The sequence below is a fragment of the Anomaloglossus baeobatrachus genome, chromosome 1 (assembly GCF_048569485.1).
Source record: "Anomaloglossus baeobatrachus isolate aAnoBae1 chromosome 1, aAnoBae1.hap1, whole genome shotgun sequence".
NCBI classification, from domain to species: Eukaryota; Metazoa; Chordata; class Amphibia; order Anura; family Aromobatidae; genus Anomaloglossus; species Anomaloglossus baeobatrachus.
In genome coordinates this window covers 706,907,179-706,925,084 of record NC_134353.1, presented here as the reverse complement: position 1 = coordinate 706,925,084, position 17,906 = coordinate 706,907,179, and the positions used below count along the sequence as shown (strand labels likewise).

The 17,906-nt window shown below is 43.8% G+C and overlaps 1 protein-coding gene across 2 annotated transcripts in view; it reads right to left on the bottom strand.

The window, feature by feature from the left end:
• Positions 1 to 1,734: 1,734 nt before the first annotated feature.
• Positions 1,735 to 17,906, bottom strand: part of YDJC (YdjC chitooligosaccharide deacetylase homolog) — a 30,836-nt gene continuing 14,664 nt past the window's right edge. Inside the window, exons 3-6 of one of the 2 annotated variants that reach the window (XM_075321227.1) lie at positions 15,428 to 15,587; positions 12,014 to 12,113; positions 7,803 to 7,980; positions 1,735 to 3,473 (exon numbers count right to left, since the gene is read on the bottom strand). In XM_075321227.1, the coding sequence (XP_075177342.1) occupies positions 3,137 to 3,473; positions 7,803 to 7,980; positions 12,014 to 12,113; positions 15,428 to 15,587 (775 nt within the window). In that variant the 3' untranslated portion in view covers positions 1,735 to 3,136. The remainder of the gene's footprint in view (positions 3,474 to 7,802; positions 7,981 to 12,013; positions 12,114 to 15,427; positions 15,588 to 17,906) is intronic. The other variant, XM_075321237.1, reaches the window with a different exon arrangement.

The window sequence follows — 17,906 nt, the reverse complement described above, 5'->3', positions numbered from 1 at the left end:
GATAAATTGACTGCAGTGCTACTATCGTGTTTTTCCAAAGATAAGACACTGTCTTATTGTAAGCACTAGGGCTTATTTTTGGTGGAGGTCTTATTTTTGGAGAAACATGGTTGGGTGTAAGTTTACCCCCCCAAAAAAGAAGAAAGAAGACCACCCCCCCGACTCCCAGGAGACTCACACTTACCAGACCCGGACATCTGCGTGGCTCACAGGTCCTCCCTGTGATCCCTGGTGGGTGCTGCACACCTTTCTCCCATGCTTCTGGCTGGTTGACTGACGCTGACACTGACACACACGCTGGCTGCCGCTGACACACACGCTGGCTGCCGCTGACTGACACACACACACACACACACACACACACACACACTTCATCCAGCATTGCAGAATACTTCTGAAGGCAAGGAATGATGGGAGGAAGTCAAGTGTCCGGCCCGCAGGTCCTGTAAGCTAGCATTCTTGCGCTCCACTGCACTGCCTCCCAGGATGCTGCCGGCTAGAAGAAATCGGTGTCCCTGAATGTGTTATGTGTATGATGCGATGTGTGTGTGCTCTGATTGTGTGAGATCGGATGTTTGTATGTGCGATCTGATTGTGTGTGTGTGTGTGTGTGTGTGTGTGTGTGAGAGAGAGAGAGATCGGATGTGTGTGTGTGTGTGTGTGTGTGTGTGAGAGAGAGAGAGATCGGATGTGTGTGTGTGTGTGTGTGTGTGTGTGTGTGTGTGTGTGTGTGTGTGTGTGTGTGTGTGTGTGCGCGCGCACAATCACTGCAGGTTCTGCCGCTCAGCGTCGGGTGAGTGTGATTACGGGGTGCCCGCTGTATATAATGAAGTGTCCTGCAGTATCTTTAACTTTTTTAGCTGCATGGACACCTCATTATTGATCCGAGACTAGGGCTTATTTTCGGGGGAGGGCTTATATTTAAGCCTTGCTCCAAAAATGCTGAAAATCGCTGCTAGGGCTTATTTTTGGGGGGAGGGCTTATTTTTGGAAAAACACGGTATAATATATTATAATACCTGATCTAAGGGGAAAGCTTTTCTCCTTGCGGAGACTGACACCAATCCGACATACCAGTAGTGAGAAGACGTCTAGCCGCAATGCTCCTCTGGGAAATATACATTTTGTCTTGTCAGAGAGGAAGTAAAACTCTAGTGCCACATATTGGAAGTAGCAATCTGAAAAGACAAAATTGAACCTTTAACAAGCCTTGTCATATGACTTGGGTCTCCTCACTACTGGCATGCTGGATTGGTGTGTCAGTCTCAGAGAAAAGCTTTCCCCTTAGACCCCGTCTTAGCCTCTCATACGGCCAAGAACAGATGTCATACTTTGCAAGCTGTTCCTGGATGTGTAATACCATTAGTACTGCTGTGCATGGAGTGAGCTCCCATTCTCCATATGTGGTAGATGTTACTAAGGGGTTAAATGTCAGCTAGTTATACACACATACAAAGAATGGTGATCTTTTCTAACAGTTCCTGGAAGATTGCTGGCTCCCCCCATCCATCAGCACACTACATCCAAAAGGCACACACAGTATTTGTATATCTGTGTACAAATGGCGCCCACAGTGGGTACAGGTAGTGCATGTGCTCTGTTCACATGGTGCATTTGTATATAGCATAGGCATGATGTTTTTGTATGTATGTCTTGTAGCACCACAGTAAATTTGTATCCCACCTCAGTTTCTACTTACACAATAACTGGAATACAATTTTTCTCTTTTTTTTTATTTACTTCTATGATTTAAATCAATAAAAGCAAAACTTCATAGATACTGAATTACAGAGGGAACAGCAGATATTGAAAATATGTCCCTTGGCAATAACCATTGTATCAAAAATATTAAAGATATTTAAGCAGATAATTTAGTTTAAATTAATATTTGTATATTAATCATACACACACACACACACACACACACACACACACACACACACACACACTAACATGCACAAATGTGGGATGCAAAAGAAAATGACAAATATTTAAATAATTTTGCCATAATGTACTGAGAAATGGAACATCATAATTTGGAAATGAAAGAAGTGCTAGTAATCAACATCTGTATAGAAGGGAAGATTTGTTGAGTCAAAAATTGGGGGTTTCCTCCAATTTTTGGTAGGAATAAATTATAAAAATATAGGTCGATTTGCTGTTGTGTACCTCTGATGTAATTGTATTGGACGGATACTTATTTTAAGATTTGTGTTGGAGTATCACACATTTAATCATCTTTTGTCATTTCCGACTAGGCTATTTGGTGTTTTTGATCCTAGATTGTTAATCACTATCTCCCAATAGGGACTAATAGGGTCATTAGGTAAAAGTCAACGGTGAGCGGGGGCGCCAACTGCGCAGGTAATAGGGCACCGGCCTCCGCTGCAAGGTAGGGGCAGTCATAGGGCTCATTAGGGTCAGCCCCCTTGTGTGTTGTTTTCTTATTTAATGTATTGGATGTGGGGTTTCCCCTCTTTTTAACCTGACTATCAAATAGGTTTTAGGAGATTTTGTTAATGATATATCTTATGTACCTTCTATATGTATACATTTTCACCTTTTGTCAAGGAAGCATGCCATACAAAGTATCTGCACTTCTGGAATGAGTTAACAATTTTTGTAAACATGTTTCATGAACAACAGTTATATAAAATAAGCTGTAATTCTGTCAACTTCCTCCTTTTTTGGCAATATAAAAGGTACCTTGAAGTTCAATAACTGAGAAATTTCTTTGCGATCCCAACATTTTTTACATGCTAGTACATGTTACCATTCACAGCTCAATACAAGGCACATTATTTAAGGGGTTGTGCACTACTTGGACAACACCTTTTTAAATTCAATATTGCCCCATGTAGAATAAAAACACCATCTATGAACCGGCACAGCTTCGGCGATGCAGTCACTCAAGCGCTTTAGCCGATCAGTAGTCGCTAATGGGCTCTCACTTCCCTCAGACAAAATTGTTTTGGATGAGGAAAATGTGAATGCTACTGCTCATCAGCGGACCGGCAGCAGACATTCCATATCTAAAATAGTGAAAAACAGAATATATGGTGCTTTTATTTTACATAGGACTCTGTTGTATTTAAGAAAGAACTGTCCATATAGTAGACAGCCCCCTTAACCTCTATCAAAGGTCTCGAAAAGCACACAATTGTATACCTCTTTCATTGTAATAACTATGCAATAACGGGTCTTTAAGAACTTTCATTTCATGCAATCTTTCCCAAGACTGAGAAAAGTCATCTGGACCCTCTCCACAGCCCCCTTCAGATAATACACTGGGGTAGCCTGGGTGGGTCATAAGTTCAATACTGGTACTGGAACGTGAAGTCGGACTATACAAGGGGCGCTGTGGCGTCAGGCAGTTGTGAAGAGGCTGATTGCTGTAATCGAGAGCTCGCTGAATGTTCTTTATTGTCATGTTCTCTCCCATAGTACTCAGACCAATATATACATCAGGCCACCTAAATAAACACAAAAATAAATAAAGATTATAAAAAGGACCATTGCATCATTAGTCAGTGTTACTTTTAACACCTTTACATGTTAGTAATTTACTTCATTTTATTTGTAAGTCAAACTAGGAGTGAAATCTATACAGAAAAAAACATAAGGAAAGACTGGCACATCTTCCATGAACTGGACCCCAATTTTTTTTCTTCAAGATACTAACTGAAAGTGGAGTAACATAACTGCAATGAATCACTTTACAGTCTCTATTCAGTAATAATGGTCTTACTGTTGCTTATAAAGTAATAATGCCCCTTCAGTGACTCACTCTTACAGACATTGGATGTACTGGGTACGTTACGGCTCATGTCCGTATAATCACCGTCTGCAGCTGCAGTGAGTCCTGCACATGTCTGCTGATTTGCAATCCACCCGCGCCTGTTCACCCCTTAGATTGCGCTGTAAAAATGTGGCAACGGGATATAAATGGCCGCGGTGGGGAACGCACCTTTCCCCGCCGCCATCGGAGGCCCCGTGATGCGATAACGGGAAGCGGATGGTTGCCTTGGTGGCACAGGGTCATGTGATGACTCCTGTTGCTATCATGACATAGTTCCTGTTACAGCTGGCAGAGCAGTGGCTTTCACAGGAATGCTGCATTTCTACTAATCAGAGCTGTGCTGGTTTGATCAGGAGAAATGAACAAGTGATCAGACTGCTGATCCTTATAGCCCCCTAGGGGGACTAGTAAAATAAATAAAAAAATTAATTATATCTCTATTAGTGTCGATCTCTCTCTCTCTTCCCCGGATTCCACTCCCCATTGACATATATGGGGCCGAACTCCAGATCTTATCCGGACTTCTTTCTCAACCCGCCAGGTAGCCGCCGGACCCGGATTTTTCACTATACGCACAACTCTAATCTCTATCTCTAAACTCTCTCTCTATAAATCTATATACATACATATATATACACACACACACACACAGAGTACAGACCAAAAGTTTGGACACACCTCATTCAAAGAGTTTTTTTTATTTTCAGGACTCTGAAAATTGTAGATTCACATTGAAGGCAAGGCATCAAAACTATGAATTAAAAATATGTGGAATGAAATACTTAAAAAAAAGTGTGAAAAAACTGAAAATATGTCTTATATTCTAGGTTCTTCAAAGTAGCCACCTTTTGCTTTGATTACTGCTTTGCACACTCTTGGCATTCCCTTGATGAGCTTCAAGAGGTAGTCACCGGAAATGGTTTTCCAACAGTCTTGAAGGAGTTCCCAGAGATGCTTAGCACTTGTTGGGCCTTTTGCCTTCACTCTGCGGTCCAGCTCACCCCAAACCACCTCGATTGGTTTCAGGTCTGGTGACTGGAGACCAGGTCATCTGGCGTAGCACCCCATCACTCTCCTTCTTAGTCAAATAGCCCTTACACAGCCTTGAGGTGTGTTTGGGGTCATTGTCCTGTTGAAAAATAAATGATGGTCCAACTAAACGCAAACCGGATGGAATAGCATGCCACTGCAAGATGCTGTGGTAGCCATGCTGGTTCAGTATGCCTTCAATTTTCAACAAATCCCCAACAGTGTCACAAGCAAAGCACCCCCACACCATCACACCTCCTCCTCCATGCTTCACGGTGGAAATCAGCCATGTAGAGTCCATCCGTTCACCTTTTCTACAAAGACACGGTGGTTGGATTCAAAGATCTCAAATTTGGACTCATCAGACCAAAAGCACAGATTTCCACTGGTCCATTCCTTGGGTTCTTTAGCCCAAACAAGTCTCTTCTGCTTGTTGCCTGTCCTTAGCAGTGGTTTCCTAGCAGCTATTTTACCATGAAAGCCTGCTGCACAAAGTCTCCTCTTAACAGTTGTTCTAGAGATGAGAAGGTGTGTCCAAACTTTTGGTCTGTACTGTGTGTGTTTTTGTTTGTTGTCTTTGCAAATTTTGTGCAAAATGCAATAAAAAGCGATCAAACTGTAATCAAATTTGCGCAAAGATAAAAACGTCAGCTCAAGGTGCAAAAAAAAAAAAAAACAACCCGCCACTTAGCCCCATATCCTGAAAAATGAGATCGCTACAGGTCACGGAAAACAGCACAAAAAGTGCGCCACTTTTTTTGGGACAAACTTCTGAATTTTTTCTTAACCCCTTAAATAAAAGTAAACCTATACATATTTGCTATCTATGAACTTGTACCGACCTCAGACATCACACCGACATCAGTTTTACCATATAGTAGACACGGTGAATTAAATACCCCAATAACAAATCATGCAATCACACTTTTTTTTGCAATTTTTGCACAATTGGAATTCATTTTGTCGTTTTCTAGTACACAATATGCCTAAACTCATGGTTTCATTTAAAAGTATAACTCGTCCCGCAAAAAACAAGCCCTCATATAGCAAGATTGATGGAAAAATAAAAAAAACTTAACAGCTCTTGGAAGAAGGGGAGCAAAAAACAAAAACGGAAAATTGCCCGTGGGTGAAGGGGATAAAAAAAAAAAAAGCTATAAAAGTAATTTCAGTGCCTCTTATCAAGTGATATTGTCCTGAATACTCATAAATAATGCCATCTGAATGCTTCCTAACAAGTATCAATGCTGCCTGTGGAGATCATTACAATTGAAAGTGGCACTCGCCTGAGTATACAATCGCGAGCCACACATCAGGGGCCCACAAGCCACTGAGTGGGGGATACTTGGTCTACGTTATCAGCCACCATCTCAGAGTTGACTAGTTTCCTAAACAGCTTGCAAGCGCTCCCCTTAAGGTGGCCGAATCACTAAATATGGCTAACTTCATCATGCCTCTGCTAGCAGCATCCACTTGAGCGCGCACAGTCGGGGCCAGCAGCATCCACTTGAGCGCGCACAGTCGGGGCCAGCAGCATCCACTTGAGCGCACACAGTCGGGGCCAGCAGCATCCACTTGAGCGCGCACAGTCGGGGCCAGCAGCATCCACTTGAGCGCGCACAGTCGGGGCCAGCAGCATCCACTTGAGCGCGCACAGTCGGGGCCAGCAGCATCCACTTGAGCGCGCACAGTCGGGGCCAGGTGAGAAAACCCCTTTAAATCATTTAAGGGAACCTATCATGTTAAATAAAACCTCTATTAAACTTACAGATATGGGGTTAATCTGTAGGTTACCACCACACGGAGAGCCCCGATCCTGGGATGAAATGTTTATTCCTCCCAGCAGGCTTTCAGTCATAGTAGTGTGGCCGGCGCAGTTTCAGTCACCACACATTGCTTAGTGCGAGGTGGCTGTAACTACACCACTGGCACTGACCGACAACCATCGTTCACCAAGCACTGAGCAGTGGCTGAAACTGTGACGGCTGCTCCTTTATGACAAAGCCAGAGAATGCAGAGAGGAATATAGGTCATTTCCTCCCGGCAGTGGAGTTTCCAGTGCGGCGGCCGCAAGTTGTCAGAACGCTATTAACCTGCAAATTACCAGCAATTTTTTTTTTTTTTTTTTAAACATGACAGGTTCCTTTTTTATAGCAAATGAAGTAACCAGGACATGGGGAAAAAAAATGTGTCCTCCCAAAAATGCAATCTTGGGGCTTAATGTTTTACCCTGGCATCCCGACATAAGAACTAGTTCATTTTAAACAACAAAAAAAAAATCCCTCCAAGAATATTAAATATATCTTAAGTAAAGGATAATTCCAGCAAACAGGTCCAAGATGTAGCTTAAAATATTCGATGCTTTATTTCATGTTCGTTAAAAAAGTTCCATCATGAATTCATAAGAGAATAGGAGTGAGAGGACGCGTTTCGAACATATTTGTTCTTAGTCTGTCTCTAACACGTGGAGACTGACAGAGCAGTTTAAAAAGGACATGAAACCGGACATAGAATCAGAAAAGACTGCACAGGTTCAAAATAATTAATTATAGTGGTTCAGAATCCCACAACATAAATCAGGGACATTAGTATTATTTTATATCAATAGACATATAGCATATCTTTTTTTTTCAAATTCATACCCAAGGGGGTCCTAGTATCCATTGTGAATATCCACTTAATTTCTTTGCGGCAAAGAATATTTTTGAGATCTCCCCCTCTTCTTGGCAAAAACACTTTTTCAATTGCCTTGACTTGCAATGAATCCATATTGCCGGCATGCACATTGAGAAAATGCTGCGATGCTCCAGATAAACCTCTGGTGGTAATATTGTTAGTATCATATATGTGTGGATATTCACAATGGATACTAAGACCCCCTTGGGTATGAATTTGAAAAAAAGATATGCTATATGTCTATTGATATACAATGACCCTGATTATGTTGTGGGATTCTGAAGTAATTAACTCTTACCGAATCCCATAGCTTTTGAAGATTTCCGCTGTATTTAGAGCATCTTCCTCCACGCCTCTATAAAACTCCATTACTTCCTCCTTGATCCAGGCACATCGGTGCAGTCCAACTTCTATTGGAACACGCGTGTAAGGAATATCATGTTCTCTCAGCACTTGTGCAAACTCCTCACGAATTTCTGAGAAGCCGAAAAATAAATAACTGAGCAGTCTTTTAAAGCAAATGATGTAATCTTTAAGGGAATCATCAGCAGGTTTTTGATATACAATCTGGGAGCATCATGATGTAGGGATAGAGAGACAGATTCCAGTGATTAATTACTTACAGTTGAAACCAGAAGTTCCCATTCACCATCTAAAAATACACATTCATGTTTTTCTCTGTCTGACATCAAATCAGAATAAAGCTTTCATGTTTTAGGTCAATTAGGAACCCAAATATTTAGATTTGCCAACTGCCATAGTAATGAAAGGGAAAATGTTTTAAGACATTTTTTATTACTTTCTGCAAAGTCAAATGTTGACATACATTTCATTACTATTTGGTACCATTGCCCTTATACTGTATGACTTGGGTGAAATATTTTGGATCTCCTTCCACAAGCTTCTCACAATAGTTAGTAGGAATTTGGGCCCATTCCTCCTGACTGAACTGGTGTAACCGAGCCATGTTTGTAGGTCGCTTTGCTCGCACTGGCCTTTTCAGCTTTGCCCATACATAGAATTGAGATCAGGCCACTCCAAAACATTGTAACCAGTTTAGCAGTATGCTTCAGGTCATTGTCCATTTGGAAGACCCATTTCTGCCCAAGCTTTAAGCTCCTGGCTGATGTCTTGAGATGTTAATCCAGTACTGCCACATAATATTCTTTCCTCATGATGCCATCTATCTTGTGAAGTGCACCAGTCCCTCCTGCAGCAGAACAACCCCACACCATGATACGGTCACCCCCATGTTTCACAGCTGGGATGGTGTTCTTAGGCTTCAAAAGTTTCTCCCCTTTTCCTCCAAAAGTAATGGTCATTTTGACCAAACTGCTCAAATTTACTGTAGTTTTGTCAGACCACAGGATATGTTGCCAAAACTTAAGCTCTGTGTTCCTGTGTACATTTGCAAACATTAATCTGGCTTTTTTATGTTTCTTTTGGAGTAATGGCTTCTTCCTGGCAGAGTGGCCTTTCAGCCCATGTTGCTACAGTACCCATATCACTGTGGATAATGTCACAATCTTACTAAGGGGTGCTTCACACACAGCGAGCTCACTGCCGAGATCGCTGCTGAGTCACGCTTTTTGTGACGCAGCAGTGACCTCATTAGCGATCTCGCTGTGTGTGACACTGAGCAGCGATCTGGCCCCTGCTGCGAGATCGCTGCTCGTTACACACAGCCCTGGTTCGTTTTCTTCAAAGCCGCTCTCCTGCTGTGACACACAGATCGCTGTGTGTGACAGCGAGAGAGCGACAAATGAAGCGAGCAGGGAGCAGGAGCCGGCGTCTGACAGCTGAGGTAAGCTGTATCCAAGATAAACATCGGGTAACCAAGGTGGTTACCCGATATTTACCTTAGTTACCAGCCTCTGCAGCTCTCACGCTGCCTGTGCTGCCGGCTCCGGCTCTCTGCACATGTAGCTGCTGTACACATCGGGTTAATTAACCCGATGTGTACAGCAGCTAGGAGAGCAAGGAGCCAGCGCTAAGCAGTGTGCGCGGCTCCCTGCTCTCTGCACATGTAGCTGCATTACACATCGGGTTAATTAACCCGATGTGAACTGTAGCTAGGAGAGCAAGGAGCCAGCGCTCAGTGTGCGCGGCTCCCTGCTCCCTGCTCACACTGGTAACTAATGTAAACATCGGGTAACCATACCCGATGTTTACCTTAGTTACCAGTCTCCGCAGCTTCCAGACGGCGGCTCCGTGCAAGCGCAGCGTCGCTTGCACGTCGCTGCTGGCTGGGGGCTGTTCACTGGTCGCTGGTGAGATCTGCCTGTTTGACAGCTCACCAGCGACCATGTAGCGATGCAGCAGCGATCCTGACCAGGTCAGATCGCTGGTCGGATCGCTGCTGCATCGCTAAGTGTGAAGGTACCCTAACTTCCACCAGAATCTTCACAAGGTCTTTTGCTTTTGTTCTTGGGCTGCTATGTACGTGTCTGACCAAAGCACGTTCATCTCTGGTATACCGAACCCATCCTGAGCAGTATGATGGGTGAACATTCTTATCTTGTTCATAATTGCATATAATTGTTTGTACAGATGAACAAGGCACCATCAGGTATCTGGAAATTGCACTCAAGGATGAGCCTAACTTGTTAAAGTCCACAATTCTCTTCCTGAGATCTTGGCGGATTTCTTTTGACTTTCCCATGATGCTATACAAAGAAAGTGTGTTTCAGTTGTGCATTAAATACATCCATAGGTGTGTCTCTAATTAACTCAGATGTTGACAATAAACCTATCAGAAGCTTCCAAAGACATGACATCATCATATGGGCTGTACCTATTGTTTAAAGGCATAGTACTCTTAGTGTATGTAAAGTTTTCACTTTGCAGAAAGTAATAAAAATATTTTAAAACATTCTCTCATTATTCTTGCATTTGGCAAATATAAATAATTTTTGTCACTAATTGTGCTAAAACAGGAAAGGTTTATTCCGATTTCATGTCGGATAGTGCGAAAAACATGCATATGTGTTTTTTTAGATAGTGAATGTAAACTTCTGATTTCAACTGTAGCTGCATATTGTAGTTTTAATAGAATACCTGTTTTATCTGCTATAGATGTAGTAGTGGTCAAAATGCTGAGCTGTGTATAACCCCATCCACATCCCCGATTGTGCAATGTACACAAGAAGCTGCCATTGTCAACAAGCTTACAGTCGTCGGTTTACACAGATTAGCTGTACTGCCTGGCATTAAGGGTGCTTTACACGCTGCGACATCGCTAGCAATCTCGTTAGCGATGTGACAGGCCAGATCGCCGATGTGATCTGCCGAGATCGCACATAGGTCACTTTTATAGCGCCGATCATATATGCGATCTCGGCAGATCGCATCTGCGATCTGGCGTGTCACATCACTAACGAGATCGCTAGCGATGTCGCAGCGTGTAAACCACCCTTTAGTCACCTAGTCCTGCAGTGATAATCTCTTGCTGATAAAACACTGATGGTATTGAAACTACAGCAAGCTGCTGGACAAATGACATCTCTACAATCAGGCTCTCTGCTCTAAATCATACCGAGATTCCCTTTAAAAGAACTTCATCATATCTCTTAAACCTCCACATCTGTGGTAGAGGAGTAGGCACTGGGTGGGGTTATACATTGTCTTGGATTATTTGATTTAGGAGTTTGTAAAAAGGACAGTAACAGCTTCTTGTCCTGTGAGGGTTTATATACAGGACAGGATGGCATCCATACATGAGCTCCGTCTCCGTATCCCCCACTCAATTTAATTTACCCTCAGATAGGGGGTCGTATGTGACCTTCATAATATCTATGATTCAATCAGGTGGTGCTTACCCAATATTCATTTTTTGGGGTCTTTACCAAATGGCTACTTTCTCATCTCTGCTTTATTAACTCAGATTTCTAATCAATAACTTTTTTGCTATAGAACGTGCAGCTGTGGACAAAATTCACAACTGTTTCATTTTTGTTTCATTTGGGAAGCTGTTCTCCTTGCTTTACACTACATCTCAGCTTGTTCAGATGTGGCTGTTGTGAATTTTTACAATTACAGCAATGGAAAAAGTATGAAGAAACCATACATTTTATTCTAATTAGTAAAGTTATGAAAGGAGAAGGTCAAGTAAAATGACAGTGGTAGATTAGCGTTTTTTATGGAATATACCTCTTAACTATGTCCCACTGGCGTACTTGGACAGAAAAGGGCCCCTGTGAAAGAACAGTATATGGGCCCTTTGCCGTACCAATATCTCATCATAATGCCCAATTCCACCTGCGATTGAGGTGGACATGGGGTCGTTGTGTGGCTGCAGCAATGATATGGCCACTATTCTTTGTAAGGATTGTATTCTTCTTATGCAGCATCCACATTCTGCAGGGCTTTACAGACATCACTGTCCTCGTAGGGGATTTAGATTGAAAGCCCTAATCACTAAGTCTTTGGGGTACGGAAGAAAACCTACACAAATTCATAAATTGTGGAAAAAAGTACAAAAAAACCCCCAAAACCCACAAACAATCTTACTTGGTAAAACATGAACATGCTGATGTCCATCCATGTGTTGGGGGATCTGACCAGTCAACTCGCGAAAAAGCTCGACCTGGGCACTCAATTCTTGCCGAACCTGACAATCAGATTGGAAAGGGTTTTGTACAACTTACTCTTATAGAATTTTACTTCAATATTTAAATATGGCATAATACAGATAGGTTACTCAATAGAGTGAATAACGCAACTGTATGACTGGTGCAAGGTCAATTAGAGTATGTTCACATGTTGCAGATTTGCTGTGGTTTTACCGTGCATATTTGCATGCAGAAAATCCTCAGCATAAGCGATTACTAGATTAGTAGATTATATTTTAACAATTGTCATCTATACGTTGCAGAGAATTTTACATGGACATTGACATGTGGTGTGGATTATAGCATACTCCTATAGGCAGTAGCGTAACTAGAGTTTGATGGGCTCCGATGAAAAGTTTGGACCTGGGCCTCCACCGACACTCTGGGCACAGGATAATGACGCTGACACTTGGCTCTTTCCCTCAGCACCCAGGTTTCCCATGATCTGAAATTCCTCTATCAGCACCCAGCTTTCCTATATTCTGATATCCATCTTTCCCTCAGCACCCAGCTTTCCCATATCAGAGCATGGGAAAGCTGGGTGCAAAATGTTCCCATCCCATGCTTGTATCTTTGTCCCCCTTCGTATATAGTTCTCCAAATACTATAATGGCCCCTAAAGCTTTCCATATAGTATACAGGGCCCCACATAACCCTTCATATATTAGAATGCACCTCCATAGTTCTCCATGTATTATAATGCATTTCCCATAGTCCTGCATCTCATAGTTCTCCATATATTATAATGCAGCCCCCATAGTCCTGCATGTATTATGATGCAACCCCCATAGTCCTGCATGTATTATGATGCAACCCCCATAGTCCATGTATAAAGGTAGCCCCCATAGTCCTCCATATATTATAATGCAGCCCCCATAGTCCTATATGTATTATAATGCAGTTCCATACACCTTCATATTGTATTATTCAGCCCCATAGTCCTCCATGTATAATGCACCCCTATAGTCCATATATAATGATCCTTCATATTGCATTATGCAGCCTCATACTCCTCCATGTATAATGCACTCTTGCAGTCATTTATACGGTGTCCTTCATATTGTATTATGCAGCCCCATAGACCTTCACGGATTTAAGAAAAAAAAAAAAAAAAATCTTCACTTCTCCTCGTTCCCCCGCTGCTTCAGTCAGTGTCCTCCGTCCTGCTCTCTGCAGTCTCAGCACAGCAGTCGCACAGTGGTGACTGACGTCACCGCGCTCTGCTGCACTAAGACATTGAACGCGGGCACAGGGGGAGAATGAGGAAGAATGGAGCGGGCAAGGGGGGCCAGGTGCCGCAGCGGACACGGGGCCATCCCTGACTCATGGGCATCATAGCGGCTACGTAGTCTGCCACTGAACACTGCAGTTCTTCACTCACAGAGGAGCCGGCTGCTTCTCTGCAGGCCAGGTGCCAGGCCCCTAACCCTGCCTCCGATCTTGTTACGCCCCTGCATGTAGGGTCACAGACAAAATACATGGCAGAACCTAATTAGGCACCCACCAAAGCCGTAACTACATGGATGTGAATAAAGGTCACATACATACTGGAAAGATTACAGAAGGTGGAGCCATATACCTTTAAGATTGAGCAGAATTTCATAATAAACTGCACATTCCGCATCAAGACCTGCTTAAAGGGGTTGTCCGGGCTAGAGTGAAAAGTCTGCAGTCACTCCATGTGTCACACTGTGTGACTGCGGACTTATGAATCCTCCCAGTACATGTGTGCTGCAAGAATTCATGTTTCTGAGCTGGGAACAACTGTCACGTGACCGCAATTGTGCAATCGGTATGTATGTCCCCGGCCAGAACCTGACTAGTGGGCGTGGCCTCACTCCACACAAATGTATGGAACTTGGATACGCCCACTAGTCGGACATACCCACTCCTTGAGTGAGGCCGCACCCACTAGTCGGGTTCAGGCTGTGAATGTGCATATCGAACAACTGCGGTGACATGCCCTTCCTTCCTCGCTAAGAAACTGACGAATTCTTGCTGCTCACAGTATGTACGTCACATAGAATGACTGCAGACTTATCACTTTAGTCCGGACATCCCCTTTAATTCTTCAATTGGACTTCCAATGTAATTAAGTGAAGCAGGAGTAGAAGCAGAATATAAAATATAGAATTGGCTTCTAGTTTACTCTGTATTGTTTAAATGAATATATAATTTCACGGTTGCATAATTTATATTTCAGGACAGAAATTGCTTCCGGCTAGAGCTACACAGGGACGTCTGTTGTGCGGTGGAAAACAATGTGGCCCAAACATCAGCTGTTCTAAGTGCAGGTATGCCTTTATGTCCACACTGCCTCTAGGAGCCATGGATCAAACAGGAAAAACTAAACATCTGCCTTGATAAATTCTAGTTACACAGTGTTAATAGGCGATTCAAATATTTAGTTCACCATTTTTTTAAAACAAGATGTGTGATAACATGTATGCTCGATGCAGATCTTACATGCTTAGGATCACTGGAGGTCCCAGAACAGGGCTCCCAAAGTCCCCATGTAAATAAAATGGTGATGTGCATGAAAGGTCATTATTCCATTCACTTCTATGGGCCTATAGAGGTGGTAGTGTGCATGTATGACCTTTGTTCCATTCATTTCTATGGGATCACAGAAGCAATATTGCATCTGTGACCATCGCTCCATTGACAGTGAAAGGAGCCATGGTCACGAATGCGCAATACAGCTTCACTCACAGCTAAAGACCCCCATATATAGCCGAACTCGGCCAAACCTAAGGGTGTATGTTTATGGGGGTGACCTGAGAAATATCTTGGCTAAACAAGCAATCTAAAGTATAGACACCTTTAATTCAGAGGTGGAAAAAAACAGCCATATATCTTCACTACAAACATAGAAGTCAAAATAATACAGCAATAATGTAAAGTTTTCTCAATAGAGAGTACAGACTCCACAATCTAATTTACCATCTCGGATACATATATACATAAAGAGTGCCATTTAATTTAAAGCCAGTAACAACTTGTTCTTGTTGTATGGGAGAAAACCCAGAGCAAACCCATAGATACATGGGGAAAACTAAGGCGCCCCCTTTCTGAAGTAGAATGCAGGGGTGCTGTGGAGGACCCTTCTCATCCAAAGGTTACATGGTCTGCTTTTCTTTCAAAACATCCTGTGAAGTCATGTGTTTTAGCAGCAAATATATCTGAAGACTATATCCATCAATTAAGTACACATTAATGGAAATTGTAATTTGCAGGTTGCTGCAAATTGTTAATACGTGTTGATGTTTGGTCTGTAAAACCAGATTGATACCGTACCCCGCCATGGTCTCACCTCTGACATGTGTAGTCGTCCTTGTGCGAGTGCTTTTCGGATACCCATTTTCCCAAGAAACACTCCTCGATCATTTATTAGAGAGCAGTTCTGCCGAAGTTCTCTACATACTGGTATTCCTTCTGAGAGATTAGCATGCAAGCCAATTGGGATATTATACCTTTTAAAACAAACAAACAAAAACAAAACATCACCCTTTAACAGAGTCAACTACAGAGCACATTTCACATTCAGAAGAACAGAATCTTAAGAACGGCCAATATACCAAAATTACACTCCATGCCCGCTCAGCCATTCATAGGGAATAAAGAAGGGAATTTTGTTTACTTACCGTAAATTCCTTTTCTTCTAGCTCCAATTGGGAGACCCAGACAATTGGGTGTATAGCTATTGCCTCTGGAGGCCACACAAAGTATTACACTTAAAAGTGTAAGGCCCCTCCCCTTCTGGCTATACACCCCCAGTGGGATCACTGGCTCACCAGTTTTAGTGCCAAAGCAAGAAGGAGGAAAGCCAATAACTGGTTTAAAGACCAATTCAATCCGAGGAAACATCGGAGAACTGAACCATACCACATGAACAACATGTGTACCCGAAAAAACAGAAAAACCCCGAGAAAACAGGGCGGGTGCTGGGTCTCCCAATTGGAGCTAGAAGAAAAGGAATTTACGGTAAGTAAACAAAATTCCCTTCTTCTTTGTCGCTCCATTGGGAGACCCAGACAATTGGGATGTCCAAAAGCAATCCCTGGGTGGGTAAAAGAATACCTCATGATAGGGCCGTCAAACGGCCCTCTCCTACAGGTGGCCAACCGCCGCCTGAATGACTTATCTACCTAGGCTGGCGTCTGCCGAAGCGTAGGTATGCATCTGATAATGCTTGGTAAAAGTAAGTAGACTCGACCAGGTGGGTGCCTGACACACCTGCTGAGCCGTAGCCTGGTGCCGTAATGCCCAGGATGCACCCACGGCTCTGGTAGAATGGGCCTTCGGCCTTGAGAGAACCAGAAGCCCAGTAGAACTGTAGGTTTCAAGAATTGGTTCCTCGAGCCCCCGAGCAAGGGTGGATCTGGAAGCTTGCGACTGTTTACGCCGACCAGCGACAAGGACAAAGAGTGCATCCGGGTGGCGCAGGAGCGCCATGCGGGAAGTAGAACCTGAGTGCTCTCACCAGAACCAACAGATGCAAATCTTTCTGAAATTGATGGACTGGACGAGGACACAAAGAAGGTGAGGTGATATCCTGATTGATATGAAAATGGGATACCACCTTAGGGAGAAATTCCGGAACCGGACGCAGAACTACCCTGTCCTGGTGAAGGACCAGGAAGGGAGTTTGTATGAGAGCGTTGCTAGCTCGGAAACTCTCCTAAGAGACGAGACCGTTACTAGAAGGCCACTTCCCGTGAAAAACGGGAAGGGAGACATCCTTCAAAGGCTCGAAAGGCGGCATCTGGAGAGCAATTAGAACCTTGTTCAGATCTCAGGGCTCTAACGGCCGCTTGTACGGAGTGCTGAGAAGACAAACTCCCCGTAGGAACGTGCGTACCTGAGGAAGTCGTCGTTACTGAAAAAATACAGATAGCGCTGAGACTTGTCCCTAAAGGGAACTGAGCGACAACCCATTTTCCTACCTAGATTGCAGGAAGGAAGGAAACATAGACGATGCAACCGGCCAGGGAGAAACACCCTGCGCCGAGCACCGAGATAAGAACATCTTCCACGTCCTGTGGTCAATCTTGGCGGACGTTGGTATGCTAGCCTGTCTCATGGTGGCAACCACGTCCTGAGGTAATCCTGACGACACTAGGTTCCAGGACTCAATGCCACACCATCCGGTTGAGGGCCGTAGAATTCAAATGGAAGAATGGCCCTTGAGACAGCCAGTCTGATTGGTCTGGTAGTGCCCCCGGTTAGCCTACCGTGAGGCACCACAGAACCGAGTACCACAACATCCTCGGCCAATTTGTAGCGACGAGGATGGCGCGGCCGCAGTCGGTCTTGATCTAGCGCAGTACTCTGGGCAACCATGCCAGAGGTGGCACCTAAGGTAGCTGGAACTGCGACCAATGCTGAACTAAGGCGTTTGCCGCCAGAGCTCGATGATTGTGAAACCGTGCCATGAAGCTGGCACATTGTTGTTGTGCCGTGACGCCATTAGATCGACGTCCGGCCTCTGTCAGCGGCGCCAGATCTCCTGAAACCCGTCCGGGTGAGGAGACCATACTCTTTCGGCCACACCTCAGCGACTTAGGAAGTCAGCTTCCTAGTTTCCACACTTGGGATGTGAATTGTGGATATGGTGGGTGCCGTGTCTTCCACCCACATCAGAACCTGCCGGACTTCCTGGAAGGCTTGCCGGTTGCGCGTTCTTCCTTGGTGGTTGATGTATGCCACCGCTGTGGAGCTGTCCGACTGAAGTCGGATATGCTTGCTTTCCAGCCGCTGTTGGAAGGATTGTAGGGCAAGATACACTGCTC